This window comes from Lampris incognitus, chromosome 9, assembly GCF_029633865.1.
Source record: "Lampris incognitus isolate fLamInc1 chromosome 9, fLamInc1.hap2, whole genome shotgun sequence".
NCBI classification, from domain to species: Eukaryota; Metazoa; Chordata; class Actinopteri; order Lampriformes; family Lampridae; genus Lampris; species Lampris incognitus.
Genome location: NC_079219.1, coordinates 55728182 through 55755148, shown reverse-complemented (window position 1 = coordinate 55755148; position 26967 = coordinate 55728182). Strand labels below are relative to the sequence as shown.

The 26967-nt window shown below is 49.6% G+C and overlaps 1 protein-coding gene across 4 annotated transcripts; it reads left to right on the top strand.

Annotated features, from left to right (window-relative positions):
* The first annotated feature begins 3166 nt into the window (after window positions 1–3166).
* On the top strand, window positions 3167–25761 carry cdh17 (cadherin 17, LI cadherin (liver-intestine)). Of its 4 annotated transcripts, none has more exons than XM_056286429.1 (19): window positions 3167–3240; window positions 6344–6398; window positions 7199–7294; window positions 12631–12768; window positions 13007–13142; window positions 13588–13746; window positions 14445–14600; window positions 15999–16204; window positions 16973–17104; window positions 17198–17348; window positions 17956–18159; window positions 18300–18376; window positions 19135–19323; window positions 19565–19809; window positions 21910–22040; window positions 22212–22436; window positions 22552–22662; window positions 22777–22893; window positions 25379–25761. In XM_056286429.1, the coding sequence occupies exons 2-19, from the start codon at window positions 6351–6353 to the stop codon at window positions 25471–25473; spliced, it is 2616 nt and encodes an 871-aa protein (XP_056142404.1). In that variant the 5' UTR covers window positions 3167–3240; window positions 6344–6350; the 3' UTR covers window positions 25474–25761. The 4 variants fall into 4 exon arrangements, with proteins under 4 accessions (XP_056142404.1, XP_056142403.1, XP_056142405.1 ...); XM_056286428.1 differs by lacking the exon at window positions 3167–3240 and adding an exon at window positions 3313–3372; XM_056286430.1 differs by lacking the exon at window positions 3167–3240 and adding an exon at window positions 3352–3368.
* The last annotated feature ends 1206 nt before the right edge of the window (window positions 25762–26967 follow it).

The following is a 26967-nucleotide window of genomic DNA, read 5'->3' as shown; positions in this document are numbered from 1 at the left end:
GCAGAAAAAAGCGGGGTGATCCTGTGTTTTGATAGATGAGCTAATCCTCAGCCATTCTTTTTGTTTCCAGGCCTTTGAGTGGCCTTACCGTTTCACCATACTGTTATTCCCCAGTGTCCTCACGGTGAGCCCATACTGAGTTTTCACAGTTAGCTAAACACTTCTTCATATTCAATCTGCCCAAAACAACTACTGCCTGTTCCTTGGACAGACGATATGAAGAGGAGTTTAGCTAACTGTGAAAACTCGGTATAGGCTCACTGTGAGGACACTGGGGAATAACGGTGTACCCTCCCAGCCAGACACCTTCGACACACCTCCCCGCGCTCCCCACGGCGACACTAAAAACACAGTCAAGGCTTGGCGAGGCCGCCTCCAGACCACCCTCGGTGTTATCGGAACCGCCGGTCCGCATGGGCTAGCAGTTAGCTTAGCCTGCCCCGCTTCCGCGTCCTGTCAGACCACCCTCGGTGTTTCCTCTTCGGACCCAGCTCCGGGCAGGGGCCGCGGTCCCTGGGCCCACAGGGCGCAGCAGACCAAGCTGTCCAAGCCGATCCAGCGGCCAGCTCTCCCAGCCATCACATGAAGACAAACTTAGACGCAGACGTGGGCAAAGACGCTGCGTGGACGGTGCTGGGTGAGGCCGCCGCAGACGTGAATTCGTGCCGCCATCTTCCCACACTGGAAGCAGAAGCTGAGCACTCTCACATTTTCATTCACAGCTAAGCTGACGGCAGATGAGTCAGGCGGCGAAATGACAGCTGAATTCACCGACAGTAAATTTCTACCTTATGTGACTTGTGCGATTTGACCTTGTTCGGGGGCAGATCAGAGATTTGGGTCACAGCGCGGTAGCGGGCGTGCTCAGACAACCAGCCAGCCAGCCGCTCACTGGCCCTCCGCTCTGAGCGACGAAACGCAGGGAAACACGTTGCCAAGGTAACGTTCAGAAGAGGCTGAGAGATGAGTTTTCTCCATCAAGGCCGGCGTGTGCGTCGGCCGGGAGACCTATCAGGGCTGCCTGTGCACGAGCACAAAACAACCCAAACGAAGGAAAAAAAAAGGAAAACTTCAGCGGTCGTGAGAGAGCGTCCGACTGCCTTGTCTTTAGTGCACATATACACACACATCCACCCTCCCCGTCCAAAACCTCTCCCTTCCACACTCCCTCTCTCTCTCCACAGTACCTACACACACACACACACACACACACACACACACACACACACACACACACACACACCTCTGAACTTGTACTGTAAACACATATTCAGTACAACTAATTGTACTACTTCGTTCACCCGAGAGAACAGCTTTCACACTTGAATGAAGCCTTCATCCATCCATCCGTCCATCCATCCGTCCGTCCATCCATCCGTCCGTCCGTCCGTCCGTCCGTCCATCCATCCATCCATCCATCCATCCATCCGTCCGTCCGTCCATCCATCCGTCCGTCCGTCCGTCCATCCGTCCGTCCGTCCGTCCGTCCGTCCGTCCGTCCGTCCGTCCGTCCGTCCGTCCGTCCGTCCGTCCGTCCGTCCGTCCGTCCGTCCGTCCGTCCGTCCATCCATCCATCCGTCCATCCGTCCATTATCCAAACTGTTTATCCGGCTCTCAGGGTTGCAAGGATACTGGAGCCTATCCCAGCAGTCATTGGGCAGCGGGCGGGGAGACACCCAGGACAGGCCGCCAGTCTTTCACAGGGCCCACACACACACGCACACACACACACACACACACACACACACACACACACACACACACACACACACACACACACACACACACACACACACACACACACACACACACACACACACCTAGGGACAATTTAGTACAGCTGAGTCACCTGACCTACATGTCTTTGGACTGTGGGAGGAAACCCACGCAGACACGGGGAGAACATGCAAACTCCACACAGAGGACGACCCCCAAGGTTGGACGACCCCGGGGCTCGAACCCCAGGACCTTCTTACTGGGAGGCGACCGTGCCCCCCCACCCCCCATCCAATATCCCATCCATCCCTTTTGCAATCCGTCTCCGGTTCAAATCCTTTTTTTATTTTTTTCTTCTTCTTCTGCAGAAGCGGTGCCCCGTAACGGCCCCTCCACCCGCACGGCAGCCACGGCTCCACCTCAGACACGGCCCTGTGAAGCGGTGACTCGTCCACAGCCGGTCTTCCTCTGTTTGCGCACTCGTAAACGTCAGCCCGGGCTCACACCGACCTTCGGCGGCTCGTCAGTCGGCCGCTCTAAGCCCGACACGGCGGCCCGGTATCAGGACGTATGCGCGCTAATCCTGCCTGCAGATCTAGAACGAGGGGGCGAGGCTGGGATTACACTCTCGTGATACAGCCGGGCCTTTTTTGTAGATTTGTTCCAGAGCACTTTGCATGTTTTTTTTTTAGTGCAGTTAAGGGGGAGAGGGGAGAGGAGACGGTGTGTGTGTGTGTGTGTGTGTGCGTGCCTGAGGAAGGGTGTGTAACCTAAAGTGTGAGCTGTTATCACAGCATCGTACTATAACAATACGTCCCTTTGCACGGCGAAGCCATTTAAAAAGGCCTCGGCTCTCAGCAAAGGCTGCGGCTCCGTCAGCGCCTCCTGCAACGCCGCCGTCGGCACACGGCTCCTCATCAGCCACACCCACCGATGGAAAATTAGAGACGGGGGGGGGGAAGCGGTTCCGCGGGTTCAAAGTTCAAAGTCTGAAGGAGATGACAAACTTTTCCCGACGAATCCCGGCCTGCGCTCTCTGACAAATTAACCCCCGTGCACGTTTCCCACCGCAGGGTCTCGCAGGCGGCAACATCTGGCGAGGCCGCCGCTTGACCCGAAAGTCGACCGCGCCTGACCTCCAACAGATTGACTTTTTTTTTTTCTTCTCTTTTTTTTGACGTTCACCAACAAACGACGCCCGAGTTCAAAGCGTTCTAAGGGGGCCATGCAAAACCGGACGCGCCCGGTCCACGCGTTCTCTGGCGATGTCGTCCCAAACGTTGTTACCTTAACCAAATTACGCCGCCGTATCCCTGTTCTGCTCCTCCTGTCTCCTTCACCGCGCCGTTGTTTCCTGTTTCCCCGTTGACCGGGGCGTCGGCATCAGGGCCGGCTGATTAGACAATCATTAGGTTCAATAAAACATTGCCAGCCAACACTTGGTTAACGTTTGACAGGCGGGGATGGGGGCTGCTGCTAACTCCGCCGTGTGAGGAGTGACTCGAGAAGTCTCTCCGGCACGAGGTAGGTCTCCTCGACGCTTCCCCGTCTCTCTCCCTCTCTCTCTCTCTCTCTCGGTACCCGCCGCGTCCTTTCAGGGGAATTCCAGGGTGGCGTTAGGAGGGAGAAGAAGGCCTCCGCTCTCAGTGACTGTAGGTTGGTTGTGGGTACGGTGGGTGTAGACGGTGATGGTGGGTGATTTGGAAGGTGGTGGTGCCCTCCTGTGATCTTCACTTGACTTTGGCAGGACTTCCTGTGTGTTTTAGGCTTAGCTTGCGTGGTGCTGACCCACCCCGGCATGTTTTAGTGTCTCTCGCTTGGTTTGCAGGGTGTGGTAACTGCTGATAGGCGCCTGTACAGACGAATAGTCCGGTGAGTTTTTAGCCGCATAAAAACAGATATTTTGCTCGGTAAAGGTCATTTGTGCACAGCCATGTGAAGGTAGCGGGGAAACGGGCCCCAAAGGTCCACCTTCCTCCTCCTATGAAGTCAATATTAGCTGTACAGTTGGTTGTATGAGTGATTATTCCTAATGACACATATTTTTTCCTCTATTTTTCCTAATTTATGTTATCATAAATTAGCCATGCAAATGCCAGCTAGGTCGTCGCCATAGCTAGCTGAGTCGGTAGCTTGGCCCTCGGGAATACTTTTTATCAGTAAAGTCGGATCCAGAAAAATGTCGAGTCAAACTTGGTTTCGGGTGACAGGGTGGACGGTCGGAGACGAGGCGTGTGGGCTCGGTGACATCAGCGTCTTCTGTTCCACGAAAGGTCACTGCGCCGACTCAATGTCACCTTCAGCTGTTGCTATATGGCGCTCCTGCAGCCTCGTCTCCGCGCTCCGAGAGCCCGCGGGCCCCCAACCGACCCGCACCCCGCACACAAACGGGTTAAGCTCAGCGACGTTTGTCGACAGTCGCGAGTTAAAAGCGCCCGTTTTCCCCGTGTATAACGTTGTCTTATTAGCAGTGTCGGCTCACTGACTCATAACGCCAGCACGGGGGTCTGTCATCTTGAAAAATGAAACCGAGCCGATTTCAAACATATTCATTTACCAGTACTGAACAGCCATATGGGTTTATATATATATATATATATATATATATATATATATATATATATATATATATATATATATATAGATAGATAGATAGATAGATAGACAGATAGATAGATAGATAGATAGATAGATAGATAGATAGATAGATAGATAGATAGATAGATAGATAGATAGATAGATACACAGATAGATAGATAGACAGATAGACAGATAGATAGATAGATAGATAGATAGATAGATAGATAGATAGATAGATAGATAGATAGATAGATAGACAGATAGACAGATAGATAGATAGATAGACAGATAGACAGACAGATAGACAGATAGATAGATAGATAGATAGATAGATAGATAGATAGATAGATAGATAGATAGATAGATAGATAGATAGATAGATAGATAGATAGATAGATAAATGGAATCTATTTTGTTGACAGTCATAACTATCAAAAATACTCAAAGAAGGTGGAATCAGCTCATGTGGATACAATGTTAATGTAACATTGATCAGATTCGACCTTCTTGGATTTTCCTACCTGGGTTATTGAGCATGCATGAAGATGTCAAAAATACAGTTTTTTTCTGCAACGCACACTCTTCGGTACTGTCAGTCACTCGTTCTATTACAGCGCAATCACAGATTTGTCATTGTGATGACTAAATTCGGCTCATGTGTTTATCAGTATTTCCTGGTGAATGATCTGATGCGTGCGCCACACTGCTGTATTACAATGTACCGCAACACAAGATAATGGAGTCTGTCCCACGTAATGATGTTTTGTTTGAGGTGGGTGGAACTCGTCGCCTTACTGGACACCACAATACATGAGCGCAATCGTTACCTATAAACGGGAAGTTTCTCCTTTAGACACACACACACAGACACACACAGGGAGGTCACGGGGGTTACACACCTGAGACTGACCTTTGCCCACTGTGACCCGAGTCACTGACGGGGGGGAGGGGGGCACACTTCACCTTTCAAATGTCATTCTCAGCTGCTGGGGCCTCCTCGCATGGCCAAACATAATATCATTTAAAGCCCTGACTTTCAGCCCCCCCCCCCCCCCGTGGAGGAGACCCGAGGTGGTGGTTTGCCTGATTTGGGTGTGGGCGGAGCTTTACATGTGAAGGCTTCAAATTCCCCGCTAGCTCAAAGTCTGAGAACAAAGAGATAGTGTGTGTGTGTGTGTGTGTGTGTGTGTGGGTGTGTGTGTGTGTGCTCAGGGTCAGACGCTCGTTGTGTGCAGAGAACAGGCTTTAAATGGCCACAAGTGGTCCCTGTGCAGGTGAATCAATAACAGGCCGTTTCTAAGCGGAGGAGAAAATGTGCCGAGATGAGCCGGATCTTAGAGCCGATGTGAAACGAAATGTTCTTGTTCTCTGCATTAGAACTGAGATGTACAGTATTTACCGGTGATTCAGCATTGATTTAAAACACACACACACACATTTGTTGGTTTGTATAGATCCTCACGGGGGCGAGGATTTTCAAAATCTTATTTCCCTAACCCTCAAACCCCAGAATTAAACCAAACCCTAACCCTAAGAATCATAACCTTAACCCCAACCCTAATATGACCCAGAAACACCCAACCTTGACCTGTACCCTTAACCCTGAGCCATATTCTAATGCATGGCTTTAATACTAGACCTAGGCCTATCCTTATCTGGACATTGGGTCCTCACGAGTGCAGATACACATGCACACACACATGCACACACACACACACACACACACACACTCACACGCATGCACACACACAGTTCAAGCCCCATTACTTGCTCTGTCTGCAGTGTCTATGCTATGCAGCTATCTGCAAGGAATGTGTTCAGCAGAGGACAGTCGCATTCATCGCTCTGTAAAAAATGAGAGTCACCACATTTCAGTGACCTTCTCATTTTTTACAGTGTTTTCGTCAGCAGGGGTCCTCTTCCTCCGCTCACCCCTACTCATCACTGACCTCTCTCTCTCTTTTGTCCTGCATCCATTTCCGCTCCTCCGCCCCAATATCCTCCCCGTCCTCCTCCTCTTCTTCCTCTTCTACCTCCTCCTCCTCAGTCTCACCATGACACCCACAGTGCATCTGTTGCTGGTCCCGCTCCTGTTCAGCTCTGTGAGTACACAACTCGTCCAGCTCAGCCGGTTGTCCTGCATTATGCATCAATGTTCACAGTTAAACGTGCATGTCATTATAAACCTACCGGGCAGGCTGTGAAACATACACTGTGAGTTGGCCGATATGTTTAATTCATCGACTTTAACACTTGCAGCTTTTTGGTTTTTGCAATTTGGGACTTTGGACATTAATGCACACTACAGAGGCATAGGCCTTGCTGAAATCTGCTGGATTGGATTCTAGGTTTGACCTTGTATTAAGTGTCATCCTCTCTCTCTCTCCCTCTCTCTCTCTCCATCCATCCTCACTGTCCTGAAAGTACAAAGAAAATGATGTCAATTTACACTGCGCCTCAGAGGTCCAGTGAACGGGTGCATGCGTTAAAAACTCCTCGGTAACTTAGATCTGAGTTACCGCCAGGACGGTTAGTAACGTTACACACCATGAGAGGAAATCTGCACAGACTGTGTTCTGCCCTTCTGTCCTGTAGCGGGGCAGAAGCATTCCCTCGCTTCTGCTGTCAGAGTGGTTCAATAGATAACCAGCCAGCACAGGAGAGAGAGACAAACTACATCTGCCCTCTACCAATTCAGTCACAGAGAGAGAGAGAGAGAGAGAGAGAGAGAGAGAGAGAGAGAGAGAGAGAGAGAGAGAGAGAGAGAGAGGAGAGAGAGAGAGAGAGAGAGAGAGAGAGAGAGAGAGAGAGAGAGATTGATTTTGGAAGTGGCTTTGATGGGTACATTTTGGTACTGGCCAGTCCCAGGTGACCCCTGACCTCTATGTCTGTGTTCTGATAGGCTGTTGGGCGGGGTATGGAGGACAAGAAGGGCCCGCTGGAAGACAAGACTTTGGATGTACCGGAGGGAACACTATCGACGTATCCTATCTATCAGGTAACACTGCACACACACACACACACACACACACAGACACACACTGAGAACCACTTCAAGAAAGAACCTGTGCAAATCCTGCTACATAAGCTACATCATTTCACCCAAAAGTATTTAGGATTTCAGGATTTGTATGCACCTGGAATTCACTTACTATGGTAGTTTTGCTTTCAGGCTGCTCAGTCTCACTGATGTGCTTTTCCTCTTCTTCTTTTTGGTCTTTTACACTTTATGGTTTAGAATTGTACTTTATCTTCGTCGGCTGTTTTTATCATATCCGCCAGGGGGGGCTGTATGATAAAGACCCTGTCGTGGTCGCGGTGATTCAAAACCCTCGAAGAACGTTCGGCCTCGCTATCGCGGCTCCCTCTCGCCCTTCACTCGCCAGCTCGCTCGACCAACGCCGCTTCCCGTCGCTGCCCGCGCGAAATTGGCCGTGCGCATGCGCGGCTCACATCGACGATCGCGTCAGCTTGGGCAGCGGTAGAAGTGTCAGAACCAAAACATTACGCATTCGGGTAGAAGTCTTGAAAGTAAACGAAAAGCAAATCCTTCACGGCTGACCTCAGCACAGGAGAACCGGAAGAACAGCGGGTGAACAAAAAAAAAAAACAGTTCGCCCTAGGCTACGGTCACGCATGCGCAAAAACATTCGCTCCCCATTCACTTCCTTTCTACGCGAGCGAAGCGGTGAAGAAAACATTCGCTTCCGGTGGCGAAGGAAATTTGAATCTTCGCTTCGTGCGGAGTTCAACTTTGGTGAATTGTGACCGGCGAATCCGCAGCCTCAACCAATGGTAAAGAAGTGTGTGTGTGTGTGTGTGTGTGTGTGTGTGTGTGTGTGTGTGTGTGTGTGTTTGACCCCACTTGCCTGTTAGTGAGCCAGGTTGGAGGTTTTCACCCCGTTTACACTTGGTTTTAAAATGCGTTTTTTTGCGATCGGATCACAAGTGGGCAGCGCTAAACACAAGTGTAAACGACCACCAAAACGTTTTGTGAACCGGTTATTCAAACCACTTGCCGAGGTGGTCTGGGACGCATTTGACCACATTATCTTTTGTAGCGTAAACGCGAACGCGTCCTGAGCCTCCCCAATATGGACGTAACAGGAAAATGCGTCATCAACGCAGGATGTGGTGGTTGTTTTGTAACAGCGCGCCAACTTTCGAAAAAAATGGAGAGGAGAGTGTAGGTGGTTGGAGTACAAGTGAAACGAGATGCCTAATCTCCATTTGGGCAGAAGAATCAGTCCCGTCCCTCTCCACAGTTGGAACAGTACGTACATGTATATTAGTACTTGAAACATCTTCAAACATCTCTCATCTCATCTCATCTCATCTCATCTCATCTCATCTTCAGCCGCTTTTCCGGGGTCGGGTCGCGGTGGCAGCAAGCTAAGTAGGGTAATCCAGACGTCCCTCTCCCCAGCAACGCCCTCCAGCTCCTCCTGGGGGATCCCAAAGCGTTCCCAGGCCAGATTGGACATGTAGTCCCTCCAGCGCGTTCTGGATCTACCCCGGGGTCTCCCAGCTGGCCGTGCCCGGTAAACCTCCAAAGGAAGGCGCCCAGGAGGCATCCTAATCAGATGCCCGAACCATCTCAACTGGCTCCTTTTGATGTGAAGGAGCAGTGGCTCTACTCCAAGCTCCCCCCGGATGTCCAAACTCCTCACCCCATCTCTAAGGCTGAGCCTAGACACCCTACGGAGGAAACTCATTTCAGCCGCTTGTATCCGCGATCTCACCCTTTCGTTCACTACCCAAAACTCATGACCATAGGTGAGGGTTGGAACGAAGATTAACTGGTAAATTGAGAGCTTTGCCTCCCGGCTCAGCTCCTTCTTCATCATAATGGTCCGGTGCAACGTCCGCATTACTGCTGATGCTGCACCAATCCGCCTGTCAATCTCCCGCTCCATCCTACCCTCACTCGTGAACAAGACCCCGAGATACTTGAACTCCTTCACTTGAGGCAACAACTCATCCCCAACCCGGAGGGAGCAATCCACCATTTTCCGGTAGAGAGCCATGGCCTCAGACTTGGAGGTGCTGACTCTCATCCCAGCCATTTCACACTCAGCTGCAAACCGCCCCAGTGCGTGCCGGAGGTCGCGTTCTGTTGAAGCCAACAAAACCACATCATCTGCGAAGAGCAGAGATTCAATTCTGAGGTTCCCAAAACGGACACACTCCTCACTTTGGCTGCACCTTGAGATCCTGTCCATGAATATCACAAACAGAATCGGAGACAAGGGACAACCTTGGCTGAGTCCGACACCCACCAAAAACGTGTTTGACTTTGTGCCAAGAATGGGGGCACAGCTCTCACTTTGGTTATATAAGGACCTTGTGGCTTGTAGCAACTGCCCCGGTACCCCATACTCCCGCAGTACCCCCCACAGAGTGCCCAGGGTACACGGTCGTAAGCCTTCTCCACGTCCACAAAACAAATGTAGACTGGCTGGTCAAACTCCCATGCCCCCCTCAGCACTTCTGCAAGGGTAAAGAGTTGGTCCATTGTTCCACAGCCAGGACGGAATCCACATTGTTCCTCCTGGATCTGAGGTTCGACAATTGGTCGGAGCCTCCTTTCGAGCACCCTAGAGTAGTCTTTCCCAGGGAGGCTGAGCAATGTGATGCCCCGATAATTGGAGCACACCCCTTTTTGAATATGGGAACCACCACCCCAGTCTGCCACTCCACAGGTACTGTCCCCGACCTCCACGTGGCACTGAATAGGCGTGTCAGCCAAGACAGTCCAACAGTGTCTAGAGCCTTCAGCATCTCAGGGCGAATCTCATCCACACCTGGCGCCTTGCCACCGAGGAGCTTTTTAACTACCTCAGAGACCTCTGCCAGGGATATGGGTGGGGCTCCCCCTGAGTCTTCAGACTCTACCTCCTCACTGAGGACGTGTTAGTCGGGTTCAGGAGCTCCTCAAAGTGTTCTTTCCACCGCTTGACAACATCCCCAGTCCGGGTCAACAGTTCCCCTCCCCAGCTGAACACAGCCTGAGTCAAGCTCTGCTTCCCCTTCCTGAGTTGCCGGATGGTTTGCCAGAACTTCCTTGAGGCCAACCGAAAGTCCTCCTCCATAGCCTCGCCAAACTCCTCCCACACTCGAGTTTTTGCTTTCGCGACCGCCAAAGCAGCAGCCCTTCTGGCCTCCTGATACCTGCCTGCTGCTTCAGGAGACTCCTGGGCCAATCAAGTCTGAAAGGCCGCCTTCTTCAGCCTGACGGCTTCCCTCACCACCAGCGGGTTCTTAGGTTGCCACCTTGACAGGCACCGATGACCTTTTGACCACAGCTCCAGCCTGCCTCATCTACAATAGAGGCTTTGAACATGGCCCACTCAGACTCCATGTCCCCAGCCTCCCTTGAGATACACAATAACTTCTTCCAGAGGTGGGAATTGAAGACCTCACAGACAGGGGCCTCCACCAGACGTTCTCGTGTATCCCGAACATTAGCTATTGTTTTCACAGCTAATCGACAAATCTGGTGCTTGACTGAGGCCCTTTGACCTTGTAGCGAAAGTGACATATACCGTAACGAAGTCTTCGGAGTAACAAAATCTGATCACAAGTGGTCAGCAGGACGCATTTGGAGACGCATGACAGACACAGGTGTGAACGACGATGTGTCTCGCTGTCCACTTGTGATCCGATCACCCAAAACGCATTTTAAATAAAGCGTAAACAGGGTGTTAGTGAGCCAGGATTGTTGCTGTATCTAACCAGCCGGTATTGCCCATGAAAACTACAAATTGTCCTACAAGAGACATGCTGCCTGGCTGGCAGTGAGTCGGGAGACAGGCATTTGAACGTAAATGAAAAATGTATTAATAACCAATTCATAGTTCACGGTATTGGTTAGCTAGCTTAACTTGGCTAAACAAATATAACCTGTTTACCACTGTTCTGCCTCTGTATTTGTCATTGAAACTATTATAACATGTACAAGTGAGACAAGTGAAAACGTTTATTTATCTTTCTCTGGACTTTAGTTTATATTTTCCCATCGCAAAACCAACAACTGCTCATGTGTGACTGACAACCACTACTACTCCGAATGCACTACAAAAACAGCAGACTGATTTCCATGTGCGTCACATCCAGCACGACAAATCACGAATTCGCCTCAGCAGGCATTTTCGCCTGCATTTGTGTGTCTGTGAGCGTAGCCTTATTTACCCCGCCCTTCTCCTGGATCACCACCTTGCCATAGTGGAGAAGCTTGTGCGTACCAATGGTCCCAAGAGCTATGCCGTCCGGAGCTTGGCTCCCTGTAGGGTCACCCAAGGCAGATAGGTCAAGGGGGAGGTTCAAGACGAAGCACAATCCAACAGACTTCAACGGCGGAACTGGTGGAAGATGTCTCAAGGTCACAACGGCAGTGAAGGCGGATGAAGGCTGCAACAGAGGGTGGTCCCCAATCTTTTTTATTCTTCATGCCATTGGACTCTGGCCACCCCCTGCTAGTGGCTGCAGGCGCCATCAGCCTCTCCACGTAAAAAGCTGTCACGGTCAAGCGTCCTCCCATTACGTGGCTTCAGGACCGGCTTCTACACCCACCTGAGGAGCCATAGGGGACCCAGAGGGAGGACAGTCATACTCGACCCGAGTGACCACTGATTCACCTCACCGAAACCCGGAAGTGCCATAGTCTCCAATGTTAAAACTCCACTATAAAAAAATAAAATTTCAACCGTAGGATTAAGTCAGTCAGCAGAGCAGCCATTTGCCTTCGTTCATTGCATTCACATCATGAACACTGCAATGGTTAAACACATCTGAAGCATTTTAATAAGGGCGTTGAAATTATGAAGGCCTGAACTCTTCCTATTTCTTGGTCGCTTTCGTGTGAGGGTCCGCCTAGGAGGCTGCACAACCACAGACTGACAGGCAAAACGTTTTTGATTAGGTAGATTTTTTTCCCTTGAGCGCCGCATATATTTTTTCCATATTTCCCGTAAGTCTTATAATGGCAGGAAAAACAACAGTGTTTCTGTCCGTGTGCGTGTATTTTCCTTCTCCCGGTAGGCAAGAAAAGGGTTTGTTACTGGGTAAGGGGAGATGCGCCTGGCGGAAATCTGCACCCTACTGAGTCCTCTCCTCTGGTTCTTTTGTCTTTTTTTTTTAAATTCACAACACTTTGGTCGCTGCTGTTCAACCTCACACAAATTTCGCAAATAGATGACTGTTTTCTAATGAGGAAGGGCTTTCCTCCCACCACCGTCCCTCTTTCTTGTGTTGAGCTTATCTCCAATTACCAAGTCTATCGAAGTGTAACAGACACTGTAAATGAGTGAATCAATCTTTTTTCTCTCTCCACAGTTTCAGTCCTCCCATCCAGGTGTGAATGGATTCAGGCTGAGGGGAGAAGGGAGTGAAGTCATCAGAATCTCAGATGAGGGTTGGATGTTTGTGGAACGCCCGCTGGACTGGGCCACAAACAACCATTACGTTGTTTTGGTAATCTGGTGACCTTTACCTATCACCTGTACCTACTCATATATACACATTCTACCACACACAAAAATACAAGGACACACAGATACATTCAGACCCACACGAAACACGCACAGACACACACATATACATACATTATACAGAACTTGAACGGATGTACGCACATACTGTATAGCAAGGTAACATTAGTTTGTGTGCATTTGTGTATTTTGGTTTTGTGCATCTGTGTAATCACATCCAGGTGGAGGCGTTGTTAGATGGTGAGGTAGTGGAGGGCCCGGTGGCTGTGACCATAAATGTGTTGGATGTCAACAACCACTCCCCGACCTTTAACCAGACCGAGTACTCTGCTGTGGTTAGGGAGCGCAGTCCTGCAGGTGTGTGTGTGTGTGTGTGCTTGCACATGTGTGGGTTCCCATGGATGCATGTTTTATGAGTGGCCGTTCAGGCCATGAATCATACGTGCCCTCACATGCACGATTATACTCTCTCAGAAACACTACTATTCTCTCTCTCACACACCATCATACGTTCACACACACTGTTATTGTCTCTCACGCACACGACGGTGTACGTGAGAGAGAATGACAGCTTATCATACATTTGCCAGTAAGTATAGGTATGAATGTGTGTGTCTGTTAATTGATGCCAAGATCGTATTTGAAGGAGGCTTCAATTTGTGTGTCATGAATAAATCAGATACCAGATGTGTAAGCTGTATACTCTTATTTGTTTGTTGTGGCCTTCCAAGCCAGCCTAGAATGATGTCACTTTTACATTTGGACTACCGACAGTCTACAACTTGTGCAATATATATTCCAGGTGTTCCCTTTGTGCGTGTGTTTGCGTCGGATCAGGACGACCCATTGACCCCCAATGCTCGTCTTAGATACAGCCTGGTCAACCAGTTCCCAATGAGGCAGAACACAATTTACTTCCAGGTCAACCCTGACTCCGGAGAAATCTCCACCACAGAAGCAGGTATACAAACACACACACGTTCGCGCACACATGCACGCACACATAAACAGACTAACATACACAGGAACACACACTGCGAACGTGCCCCTGCTCAGGCGCACGTACACACATTCGCATGAACACGCACATAGAAATACATAGGCACATGCTCGGCCCCTCACACACACACACACACACACACACACACACACACACGTGCATGCTGGAGCCAACCTTTGCACAAACAACCATATGTGTGCACGTAAAGAGACAGATGGTCCCCAAAACAGACACACAATCTCTCTCATACATACACAGACACACAAACTCAGACCAACGTACGAGGTGCCCTCTCAGTGGGAGAGGCTGTAATCTCTGTCTGTGGTTTGACTGTAGCGCCACTGTAAACCCAGATTACACAGCTCAGATCCTCTGCTGCAGATTAACAGTGATTGGTGGCAGATTGACTAAATGTGTCACGTGAAGATGATCACTGATTGCTTTGCATTTCTGCATGTGTGTGTGTGTGTTTGTGTGTGTGTGTGTGCATGTGCTCATGATATGTACTTCTCCGAGTCCTTTGCACATCAGTCAGATATGAGAGGATGTTTTTTAGGCCAGCAGAGGCAGTATGTGCCATGTTGCTGATACTGATGAATAACTAAAGTTGTGAATGAATGACTGAACCTGTTGGTGTATGTTCACTTGCTCTTATACAGGAGAACAAATGCTAAAGGCTAGAGAAGGAATCGAGCACGGCAGGGGAGAAGGCCCGAGCAGTGATTTTCTGAAGAGGAAGTTTGACGAGTATTGCACCCCGAAGCAGGACATGCCGTACGAACACAACCCCTTCTTCCAGTGTGTGGAGAAAGCAGGTGTGTTTGCAAATTTAAATGGGTGCGTGTCTGTGTCTGTGTGCGCGTGCACCCACACATGCATATATATATATATATATATATATATATATATATATATATATATATATATATATATATATATATATATATATATATATATATATGCATGTGTGGGTGCACGCGCACACAGACCATATATATATATATATATATATATATATATATATATATATGCCAATACTTGTGCACATTTGTGAGCTGTGACAGAATACTTCACATGAGCCTACCTCGTAACCATGGTAACCAGGTGGACCCACCAATGGAGATTCAAGAATTTAAATGATACCGGTCACAGATGGTGCATGCAAGTGACCGTGCATGGCTGTTAGCATGACAAGCAACCATGCCCACATTTTTCTTTATGTGACTGTAGGTGATCTGGAAATCTGTAGCGACTCGCAGTGGTCTACTACGTATTTCTGTGTGCACTTCAAGGGTGTCCGAGGCGGAGCGTGTGGGGAGAAGAGGGCGTGGGTGTCTCCAGATAGACCGGGGAACATAAAGAGTACCTGACTCAAGATTTGGGTACTTGACACCAGCACGGGGAGGCGCCGGTGGTGAGATTAGCGGCGTTGATGAGTTCAGTGGGAGCAAACGGTCATCCAGCCTCTGATTTCTGTGGCTTTGGGTGACGATCCTGAAAGATTGTGCGCTGTAAAAAATGTGGCTCAATATCCCCTCTGACTACAAATAAGGGGTAGCGCCTCAGATGATCTTTAAAAATACTTAGCGGTGAGGTTAAAGTCGGACCAGAATTGAAAAACACTATGTGCAAACATCCCTTGTTACTTTAATCATTTTCTGCTCTCTTTCTGCTAATGAATTTCAGTATAAAAGGTCAAATTCAGTTTATCTGTTTTTCTCCTTCTAAAAGACCTCCTCCCCCTTGTTCGGTTTCTCCCCTTTTTCTGATGTTCGTGGCGTCACCAGACACTCATTTACGTACAGCCAATCAGATCAGATTACCAAGCTACGAAAGCCCGCCCACCCCTACCACCTACCCTTGCTTGTAATTGTCATTCAAAGATCAGCTCATGAATATTAATGAGGAATAGACCACGCCCCCAGTTCTTGAGACAAACGAGAACAGTTATGGATAAAGGCATTAGATAACATAGTGTTCGTTATTTATATGTTAAAAATGTTGCTTTATGTTTTATTATGCTGTGCTCCAGGTTTTAAAAAAAGTTAAATCTGTGACCGAATTCAGCCCACCGTTAAGATTCTTGATTTAGCGCACGGGCGTTCGAGTGATAATCTCCCCCTGCAGTGTTCTCCTGCTGAACTCCACCGTCCATCTTGTTTCCCCAAGTGGGCTAACGTATTACGACTGGGGTGCTTTTTCCTCTCTGTCAGAAATGAGGAGGCGGAACCTAAATCCCCAGGAGGACCCCGACTTCACCCTTATCGTGCGTGTGGAAGACATGGCCGGCGTGTCAGAGAATGGGCTAAGTGGGAACGCCAGGGTGAATATCGCCGTGCAGCCGAACCTGTGGGTCAACCCTGGACCCATCACCATCAAGGAAAATTTGGATGTGGCCTACCCTATGGTTATCGCCAAGGTATGGTGGGGAGTCACATGACATTTATCCTCCTTTTTTCTGCACACCAGAGTAATGTGATTCAGGGTTGCGGGGGGCGCTTGAGTCTATCCAAACTGAGACTGGGTATAAGACGCCACAGAGAGGTGGCCAGTCAGTCACGAGGCCCATATACACAATCGGTCACCCTCCTGTTTATACCCTACGCAAACATGCATTTCCTCCAACTAAACCACAGTGTGTGCCTTAGAGTTAGGACATGAGTAGGACATGCCAGCTTCATAAAGAAGGGACGGGATTGAACCCACGACGCTCTTGCTGTGATACAGCAGCGCTAACCACAAAGCCTCTATTCTGCCCCCAGTCACATTATTCATATTAAAGCACACAGCGGGGCGTCTGGGTGGAGGAGCGGGCTATTCCGTTGCCTACCAACCCGGGGGTCGCTGGTTCGAATCCCTGTGTTACGGCTTGGTCGGGCGTCCCTACAGACACGATTGGCCGGATGTGGGTATGTGTCCTGGTTGCTGCACTAGCGCCTCCTCTGGTTGGTCGGGGCGCCTGTTCAAAGGGGGGGGGGGGGATAGCGTGATCCTCCCACGCGCAACATCCCCCTGGCGAAACTCCTCACCGTCAGGTGAAAAGAAGAGGCTGGTGACATGTGGTAGTCTGCAGCCCTCCCCGGATCAGCGGGGGGGGGGGGGGGGGGGGGGGGGGGGCACAGTTAATCATGTTGTGTTATGGTAGTCAGCTCATTCCCATTCTGTCCCTTTACCTCTCTGCCTCCAGGTCCAGTCTAATGAGCCCAGCGCCCTCTACAGGTTGGTGCAAAAGGAGCGGGTGTTGACGTTCCCCTTCAGCATCGGGACGGACGGGGTGATAGAACTGACAGAGACGCTAGACAGAGAAAAGAAGGACATGGTGAGTAACACACATACATGTACACACACACACACACACACACACACACACATCTGGCATCGTGTCCCTAATCGCCTGTCTGGTCTCTTTCAGTACATCGTGGTGGCGCTCGCCGAAGATGAGCACGGCGAGGAGCTGGAGGCCCCGATGGAGATCCACGTCACGGTGGAGGACGAGAACGACAACGCGCCGCTGTGCGAGAGCGATCTGAGCGTATTTGAAGTGCAGGAGAACGAGGCCATCGGTAAGACGCGTCCGTATGTCTGCGCCTATATGTAGCGTATACCTATATATTTATAGTTGTTTTTATGCACATACATTTGAACGTCTTCCATGACAGCCGTGTCCTTCAAGCGAAGTCACGAAGTTGCTTTTGGACCTTGAAGGTGAATGGAAACTGGTCAATTTCTGGGAAAAAAAATGTGACAACTTGGCAGTAAACTGATTACGTGATAACGAGCGACGGTTATGGGTATTTTGAAGTTATTCTTTGAAAGCATTTTCTGTTTTTATCCCCAATTGTATCCCCGCTCTTCCGAGCCGGTCCCTGCTCCACCTCCTCCGCTGATCTGGGGGGGGGCTGCAGACTACCACATGCCTCCTCCCATACATGTGGAGTCGCCAGCCGCTTCTTTTCACCTGACAGTGAGGCCAGGGGGGACGTAGCGCGTGGGAGGATCACGCTATTCCCCCCCCCGAACAGGTGCCCCGACCGACCAGAGGAGGCGCTAGTGCAGCGACCAGGGCCCACACCCACACCCACACATCCCGCTTCCCACCTGCAGACACGTATGTTCTATGCTGTGACTTCCTTACACGTTGGCCTCCCCGCCCGGTGCTCTCGGTTTCAGGCAGCTTCGTCGGACAGCTGGTTGCCCGCGATGCCGATGACGTGGAGACCATCAACGCCCTGCTCAGCTACACCATCGCGTCGCAGCTTCCGTACGCCAACGCCTTCTCCATCGACGACGTGACCGGACGCATCCACACAATGAAGCAGCTTCGGAGGAAAGCCACCCCCGAGTACAACCTCGTGGTCCGAGTCAGCGACCCAGGTGAAACAGACGCGCACACACACACATACACACACACACACACACACAGACTCGTGCACGGAGACACGAAAAGACGTTCACGAGCACCGGTGAGTTTGGCTTCAGTTCACATTGAGGTGCTTACGGCTCCTGACCCACAGGCTTCCAGACGGAGTGCAAGGTCCTCATCAAGGTCATCGACGTCAACAACGAGCTGCCCGTATTCGAGAGGAAAGACGTGAGTAGTTTACTCTTTTTCGTATTGCACCTTTCTTCTCTCTCCCACAAGGAGAGATGTCCTCGCCGTCAGGGGTATTCAGAGTCCTCTGGCTGAGCCACCGTGGCCAGACTGGGACTACGAGCGTGCTTCTTCTCGCAGTAGGAAAATGGAAAAAGCTTTTTATTTATTTTGTTCTTGTGTAAGAAAAGAAAAAAAATTTGCGCTTTTCATAAACTCGCAGAATTTTTTTTGCGTGATTTTATTTGATTTGAATATATTTGCATATATAAAACAAAGTGGCGCGGTGGGTTAGCGCGGTCGCCTCGCAGCAAGAAGGTCCTGGGTTCGAGCCCCGGGGTAGTCCAACCTCGGGGGTCGTCCGGGGTCGTCCTCTGTGTGGAGTTTGCATGTTCTCCCCGTGTCTGCGTGGGTTTCCCCCCACAGTCCAGAGACCTGTAGGTCAGGTGAATCGGCCGTACTACGTTGTCCCTAGGTGTGAATGTGGGTGGGCCCTGTGATGGCCTGGCGGCCTGTCCGGGGTGTCTCCCCACCCGCCGCCCAGTGACTGCTGGGACAGGCTCCAGCGTCCCCGCCACCCTGAGAGCAGGATACGTGGTTTGAATGATGGATGGATGTGTGGGTTAGCTGGACAGTGATCTCCTTGTTTCAAGCTGTTGTTCCTTTCTACTGCTCAGCCCAGGTGTGGTGACCAGTAGCTTCTATTTGTACTTGTTGTGTGTGTGTGTGTGTGTGTGTGTGTGTCTGTGTGTGTGTAGTACGGAAGTCACACCCTTGCAGAGGACACTCCGGTGGGACACACCGTCCTGACGGTGAAAGCCACGGACGCCGACGACCCCGGCAGCGGTAGCTCCCTCATTGAGTTCCATATCTCCGCCGGCAACGACGACGAGGTCTTTGCCATCGAGACGGACGGCAGTGGTGAGGGAAGGCTGGTCGTGGCTAAGGTATGGACACGCACTCAGACACGCCGGCATAGGGCTTCGCGTCCCCACACGGCCTTCCGTCCCCAAATTCCGCCAGTAAAACGTATCGGCAATTAGCTTTCCAATATGGCGCCCAACGAGCGCCGGTCAACTGACGGCCGGCCACTTTCAGCCGTGCTGTGTGTGTCCACATATGTGTGTCTGTGTGCCCCGGCCACAGCAATCCCAGCTCCACCTAACAAGCCCGTCTGTCCCCCAACAGCCTCTGGACTTTGAGTCGTCTTCCTCCCGCAAGCTCCAGATCGACGCCCGCAACCCGGAGCCCCTGATTAAAGGCCTCAGTTACGGCAGCGAGTCCTCAGCCTTTGTGTCCGTATCCGTCACCGACGTGGACGAGGCCCCGGAGTTCAGCTTGAGCATCCTGGATGTGGTGGTAGCTGAGAACACCACCAAGGGCACGGTCCTGCTCACGGTGGAGGCCCGGGACCCGGAGGGCAAAGAGATCGGGTACGCATACCGCCTGCCGCACGGCTGTTGTGTTCACCCGGACTGACCTGCCCATCACTGCTGCCCCATGTGGACAAGTGATGTTCTGTGTTAAGATCACAGAGGACACAAATTTCTAAACCGGATAAAAACACGAGTAGAAAAACACGGTGAGAATGTCTGAGAGAGAGTATTTGGGCACGTAAGATCCGTTGATAGTAACGAAAAAAACCCTGGCTTTCGCGACCGCAACTGCAAATATTGCCGATCATTACTGACATTCGACAAGGATCAGGCAGTCAGGTGAAAGGACACGCTGGCGCTCTCCTGTGGACCATGTGTGACTTGTTACGACCAGTCTTATTACAGGATACTAGCCTAGCGATCGCAATCCAGGGCAAGGTTGGAGTTAATTAATAGCATACAGCAAGACCTGGGTTCGAACCCCGGGGTTGCCCGACCGTGGCGGTCATCCCGGGTCGTCCTCTGTGTGGACTTTGCATGTTCTCCCCGTGTCTGCGTGGGTTTCCTCCCACAGTCCAGAGACATGTAGGTCAGGTGAATCGGCCGTACTACATTGTCCCTAGGTGTGAATGTGTGTGCCCTGTGATGGACTGATGACCTGTCCAGGGTGTCTCCCACCTTCCGCCCAATGACTGTTGGGGATTGGCTCCGCATCCCATGACCCTAATTAGGATAAGCAGCTTGGAAAATGGATATATATATACATACATATATACATATACATATATATATATACATACATATATACATGTACATATATATATGTGTGTGTATATATATGTACACTACCGTTCAAAAGTTTGGGATCACCCAAACAATTTTGTGTTTTCCATGAAAAGTCACACTTATTCACCACCATATGTTGTGAAATGAACAGAAAATAGAGTCAAGACATTGACAAGGTTAGAAATAATGATTTGTATTTGAAATAAGATTTTTTTTACATCAAACTTTGCTTTCGTCAAGGAATCCTCCATTTGCAGCAATTACAGCATTGCAGACCTTTGACATTCTAGCTGTTAATTTGTTGAGGTAATCTGGAGAAATTGCACCCCACGCTTCCAGAAGCAGCTCCCACAAGTTGGATTGGTTGGATGGGCACTTCTTTGAGCAGATTGAGTTTCTGGAGCATCACATTTGTGGGGTCAATTAAACGCTCAAAATGGCCAGAAAAAGAGAACTTTCATCTGAAACTCGACAGTCTATTCTTGTTCTTAGAAATGAAGGCTATTCCATGCGAGAAATTGCTAAGAAATTGAAGATTTCCTACACCGGTGTGTACTACTCCCTTCAGAGGACAGCACAAACAGGCTCTAACCAGAGTAGAAAAAGAAGTGGGAGGCCGCGTTGCACAACTGAGCAAGAAGATAAGTACATTAGAGTCTCTAGTTTGAGAAACAGACGCCTCACAGGTCCCCAACTGGCATCTTCATTAAATAGTACCTGTTAGAGCCTGTTTGTGCTGTCCTCTGAAGGGAGTAGTACACACCGGTGTAGGAAATCTTCAATTTCTTAGCAATTTCTCTCATGGAATAGCCTTCATTTCTAAGAACAAGAATAGACTGTCGAGTTTCAGATGAAAGTTCTCTTTTTCTGGCCATTTTGAGCGTTTAATTGACCCCACAAATGTGATGCTCCAGAAACTCAATCTGCTCAAAGAAGTGCCCATCCAACCAATCCAACTTGTGGGAGCTGCTTCTGGAAGCGTGGGGTGCAATTTCTCCAGATTACCTCAACAAATTAACAGCTAGAATGCCAAAGGTCTGCAATGCTGTAATTGCTGCAAATGGAGGATTCTTTGACGAAAGCAAAGTTTGATGTAAAAAAAATCTTATTTCAAATACAAATCATTATTTCTAACCTTGTCGATGTCTTGACTCTATTTTCTATTCATTTCACAACATATGGTGGTGAATAAGTGTGACTTTTCATGGAAAACACAAAATTGTTTGGGTGATCCCAAACTTTTGAACGGTAGTGTATATATGTATATATGTATATATGTATATATATAATATTGCCACACTGACTATTACTAATAGATTATGTATTATACATCCAGACTTTTTATGGTAACTTCACTTTTGTGTGGGGCAGGTTCAAGTTGGATGGCGATGCTAACAGCTGGCTTGAGATTGACGGCAACACGGGCGAGATCAAGACCAAATCTAAGCTAGACAGAGAGACCCTCGAGACCTTTAAAGTCACTGTTACTGCCTTCGAGAAGGGTGAGATCACACACACACACACACCACCTCCTCAACATAGGTTTGGAAATGTTGTTACCCCTGAGTGTCGAGCGAGGACATTTCCAACCTCATCAAAGCAAAAAATGGAAAGCTGTGCGAGAAATGACACCGAGAGGAAAGCAAATCGTCTGTTCCGTCTCTCGTCTGTAGCCAACCCAGAGAAGTCGGCGGAGCGGGACATCTTGGTGAGGCTGCTGGATGTGAACGACAACGTCCCCAAGCTAACGGAGACCCAGGCCTTCATCTGTGTGAAGACCCCCGTGCCCGTGATCATTCGGGCCCACGACCCAGACAGCTCCCCCTACTCCGAGCCCTTCACCTTCACCCTGGGCCACGGCAAGAAGTCCCCCAACTGGGACCTGCGGCCCGTTGATGGTACCCTCACACGCACGCCTCAGACCCGACGGGGAATCACCGGGTCAAACTTCCAACGCTTTCCCGACGGCACGAGTTAACGCTTTTCCTCTCGTCCACCCCTGTGTGTTCGCAGGAACGTCGGCTAAGCTGATCCTGAAGAAATCCCCCTCCGAAGACAAGACCTTCCAGCTCCCCATTAACATCAAAGATAACGCGGGCATGGGCGTCACACACAGTCTGCAAGGTGAGCTGCCCGGCTGAAACGAAACCGTCGGTCAGCCGAATCATTTTCTATTTATATATATATATGCGTATTTGATGTGTGTGTGTGTGTGTGTCCCTTTTTTGTGCCGTCCAGTGCGTGTCTGTAACTGCACGGAGCTGGGATACTGCTACATCGCACCAGAGGAGTTTGGCCACAAGTGGGGAATGGAGGCCACCGTCGGCCTCCTCGCCGGAATTATTGGCTTTTCTCGTGAGTCTTATCTCAGCTTCTTATAAACTGATCAACCTTAACCTGGGCGTTGCCCCCCCCCACCCCTATTTTAAGGACTTGCTATAAAGTCCTCACCGGTATTTTCCGGAATTGTGGTAATAATGCAATTTCAAGGTGAAATCCGTGATTCGTCCGACCCGTCCCTCCGTCTGAGAGCTACAAACCAAGGTGCAGCAGCCGTTGTGGCTGGTGTGCCGTCAGCTCATCAGTAAACAGTTCCCACCCTCGTTAAGTTAGCGTCCTCGGACCAAAGCCAACACAAAACTGCATCAGACTAGATGGGAACACTGTTGTGTGGTATTTATACCTGACTGTATTTTTGATGCTAAGCGTGAACTCCTTCTCCTGACTGTATTTTTGTTGCTAAGCGTGAACTCCGTCATCTGACTGTATTTTTGTTGCTAAGCGTGAACTGCGTCACCTGACTGTATTTTTGTTGCTAAGCATGAACTGTGTCTCCTGACTGTATTTTTGTTGCTAAGCGTGAACTGCGTCACCTGACTGTATTTTTGTTGCTAAGCGTGAACTGCGTCACCTGACTGTATTTTTGTTGCTAAACGTGAACTGCGTCACCTGACTATATTTTTGTTGCTAAGCATGAACTGCGTCACCTGACTGTATTTTTGTTGCTAAGCGTGAACTGCGTCACCTGACTGTATTGTTGTTGCTAAGCGTGAACTCCGTCTCCTGACTGTATTTTTGTTGCTAAGCGTGAACTCCGTCACCTGACTGTATTTTTGTTGCTAAGCGTGAACTGCGTCACCTGACTGTATTTTTGTTGCTAAGCGTGAACTGCGTCACCTGACTGTATTGTTGTTGCTAAGCGTGAACTCCGTCACCTGACTGTATTGTTGTTGCTAAGCGTGAACTCCGTCACCTGACTGTATTTTTGTGGCTAAGCGTGAACTGCGTCACCTGACTATATTTTTGTTGCTAAGCGTGAACTCCGTCTCCTGACTGTATTTGTGTTGCCAAGCGTGAACTCCGTCTCCTGACTGTATTTTTGTAGCTAAGCGTGAACTGCGTCACCTGACTGTATTTTTGTTGCTAAGCATGAACTGTGTCTCCTGACTGTATTTTTGTTGCTAAGCGTGAACTCCGTCACCTGACTGTATTTTTGTTGCTAAGCGTGAACTCCGTCACCTGACTGTATTTTTGTTGCTAAGCGTGAACTCCGTCACCTGACTGTATTTTTGTTGCTAAGCGTGAACTCCTTCTCCTGACTGTATTTTTGTTGCTAAGCGTGAACTGCGTCACCTGACTGTATTGTTGTTGCTAAGCGTGAACTCCGTCACCTGACTGTATTGTTGTTGCTAAGCGTGAACTCCGTCTCCTGACTGTATTGTTGTTGCTAAGTGTGAACTCCGTCTCCTGACTGTATTTTTGTTGCTAAGCGTGAACTCCGTCACCTGACTGTATTTTTGATGCTAAGCGTGAACTGCGCCACCTGACTGTATTGTTGTTGCTAAGCGTGAACTCCGTCACCTGACTGTATTTTTGTTGCTAAGCGTGAACTCCGTCTCCTGACTGTATTTTTGTTGCTAAGCGTGAACTGCGTCACCTGACTGTATTTTTGTTGCTAAGCGTGAACTGCGCCACCTGACTGTATTGTTGTTGCTAAGCGTGAACTCTGTCTCCTGACTGTATTTTTGTTGCTAAGCGTGAACTCCGTCTCCTGACTGTATTTTTGTTGCTAAGCGTGAACTGCGTCACCTGACTGTATTTTGTTGCTAAGCGTGAACTGCGCCACCTGACTGTATTGTTGTTGCTAAGCGTGAACTCCGTCACCTGACTGTATTTTTGTTGCTAAGCGTGAACTGCGTCACCTGACTGTATTGTTGTTGCTAAGCGTGAACTCCGTCACCTGACTGTATTGTTGTTGCTAAGCGTGAACTCCGTCACCTGACTGTATTTTTGTGGCTAAGCGTGAACTCCGTCACCTGACTATATTTTTGTTGCTAAGCATGAACTCCGTCTCCTGACTGTATTTGTGTTGCCAAGCGTGAACTCCGTCTCCTGACTGTATTTTTGTAGCTAAGCGTGAACTGCGTCACCTGACTGTATTTTTGTTGCTAAGCATGAACTGTGTCTCCTGACTGTATTTTTGTTGCTAAGCGTGAACTCCGTCACCTGACTGTATTTTTGTTGCTAAGCGTGAACTCCGTCACCTGACTGCATTTTTGTTGCTAAGCGTGAACTCCGTCACCTGACTGTATTTTTGTTGCTAAGCGTGAACTCCTTCTCCTGACTGTATTTTTGTTGCTAAGCGTGAACTGCGTCACCTGACTGTATTGTTGTTGCTAAGCGTGAACTCCGTCACCTGACTGTATTGTTGTTGCTAAGCGTGAACTCCGTCACCTGACTGTATTTTTGTTGCTAAGCGTGAACTCTGTCTCCTGACTGTATTTTTGTTGCTAAGTGTGAACTGTGTCACCTGACTGCTGCTTTCTCTGTCTTGGCACAGTTCTTGTCTTCGCCATCGTGGTGGTGCATCGCATAAAGAAGTCGAACGAGAAGAAGGCCTTGGAGGGGGATACAGATACAAATGCCGTACTGTAGAAAAGACACACATACACACACACACACACACACACACACACACACACACATGGACACATAAACAACATATTTTAGATAACATATTTTATATTGTTTGTAAGGGATATGTGGATAGATCTGCTGCGTAGCTGTGGGCGGGCCTAGGTGGGCCTGGGCCCGCCCCACTTGGCTCTGAGGCCCACCCAATCAGAAGGCTTCCTTTTTCGCTGGCTCATCCAGTGAGGAGCAGACAATGAATACTGTTTCAGTTATCTGACTGTGCGACCAATAAAAATAAAACCAGTCTTGTTCCTTGCTTCTTGTTTACCACACGATGATGATGATGATGGGTACGATCTGTGGCGTGGCGGGGCTTTTCTCCAAGAGCAGCCCCTCTTCTTTCACCCGGCGTGCAGCCCGCGCGTTGCACGGGGGAACAGAAGCCTTCTTTCCGCTAGCTAGCTGCTTGTAACGTGGGTTGAGATAAAGACCATGGCTAGACAAACCGGTTTGCTTGAGTTTGTCACAAAAAGACGCAATGAGCAGGAGGAAGGAGAATCCAGCTCCAGTTCAGGCATCGTTCTTAGCTCACCACCCACACCAGGCCCCGTCCTCTCCTGCTGTGAGCATCAAAAGTAAGCTCATTTACAATTTCGGACTAGCCTATTGCCGGTTTCAATGTTATTGTGTAGTTTTTGTTGGGTGTACACTGGATTTTATGTTGATGTTGTTGCATCCACCATGTGTGTGTGTGTGTGTGTGTGTGTGTGTGTGGTGTATTCGGTGACTGGCTATGTTCAAGTGTGTCTTGCTTGTGCCCAGGACAAGATGATCTCTAAAAGCCCCCCACCCTGACCCCGATCCCAACCGCACACTGGTCGCTGACTCCCGCGCACTATTTAATCCAGTACAGGCTAATTAAAAGGGTCGCCCCGCCACCAGAATTCCATCAGTAGAGACACGCTATCATTCCCATCCCACACCCCAACTTTCATGCTTTGAAGTTGTCCATGGAAAACTGGTAACAAACTCGTTATTCAACGATCTGAACATACTGTAGCGAATACAAGGGGGCAGCCGGGAACCGCCGCCGCAGCCGGGGAGCGAACCCGGGTCGCTCGCACCACGGGCAACTGCGCTAACCAGTCAGCTGGTTCCCGGCTGCCCCGGAATTCCCTACATTGGTGTCAGAAGCGGGATAATGGGACCGTGAGGCCTTCGGAAGCGCGTGCGCCCAGAGGCGTGAGGGAGCTGGTAGTGTAATGACCGGGTGACTGGACTCACTAGCCCTTGGCTAACGGGTCGGACCCTTTAGCTAGCTGGTTAGCGCAGTCGCCCACGGTGCGGGCGACCCGGGTTCGCTTCCCGGCTGCGGTGGATTCCCGGCTGAATTCGCTACAACACTACACATCAGATTTACAGGGAATACGCACGGGGACCTTAAACAGCCCAAACATAGGTGGTCTGCGTGTAAACCTCTTTTGTAGTCTGGACCTCAATTCGGGCTCGCGCGGG

Bases quoted from the DNA above. Each gene is read 5' to 3' on its own strand.
- cdh17 (XM_056286429.1), top strand. From the start codon at position 6,351: ATGACACCCACAGTGCATCTGTTGCTGGTCCCGCTCCTGTTCAGCTCT. The intron at 17,105-17,197 runs GTGAGTAACACA...GGTCTCTTTCAG, and splicing joins ACAGAGAAAAGAAGGACATG to TACATCGTGGTGGCGCTCGC. The intron at 18,377-19,134 runs GTGAGTAGTTTA...GTGTGTGTGTAG, and splicing joins CCGTATTCGAGAGGAAAGAC to TACGGAAGTCACACCCTTGC.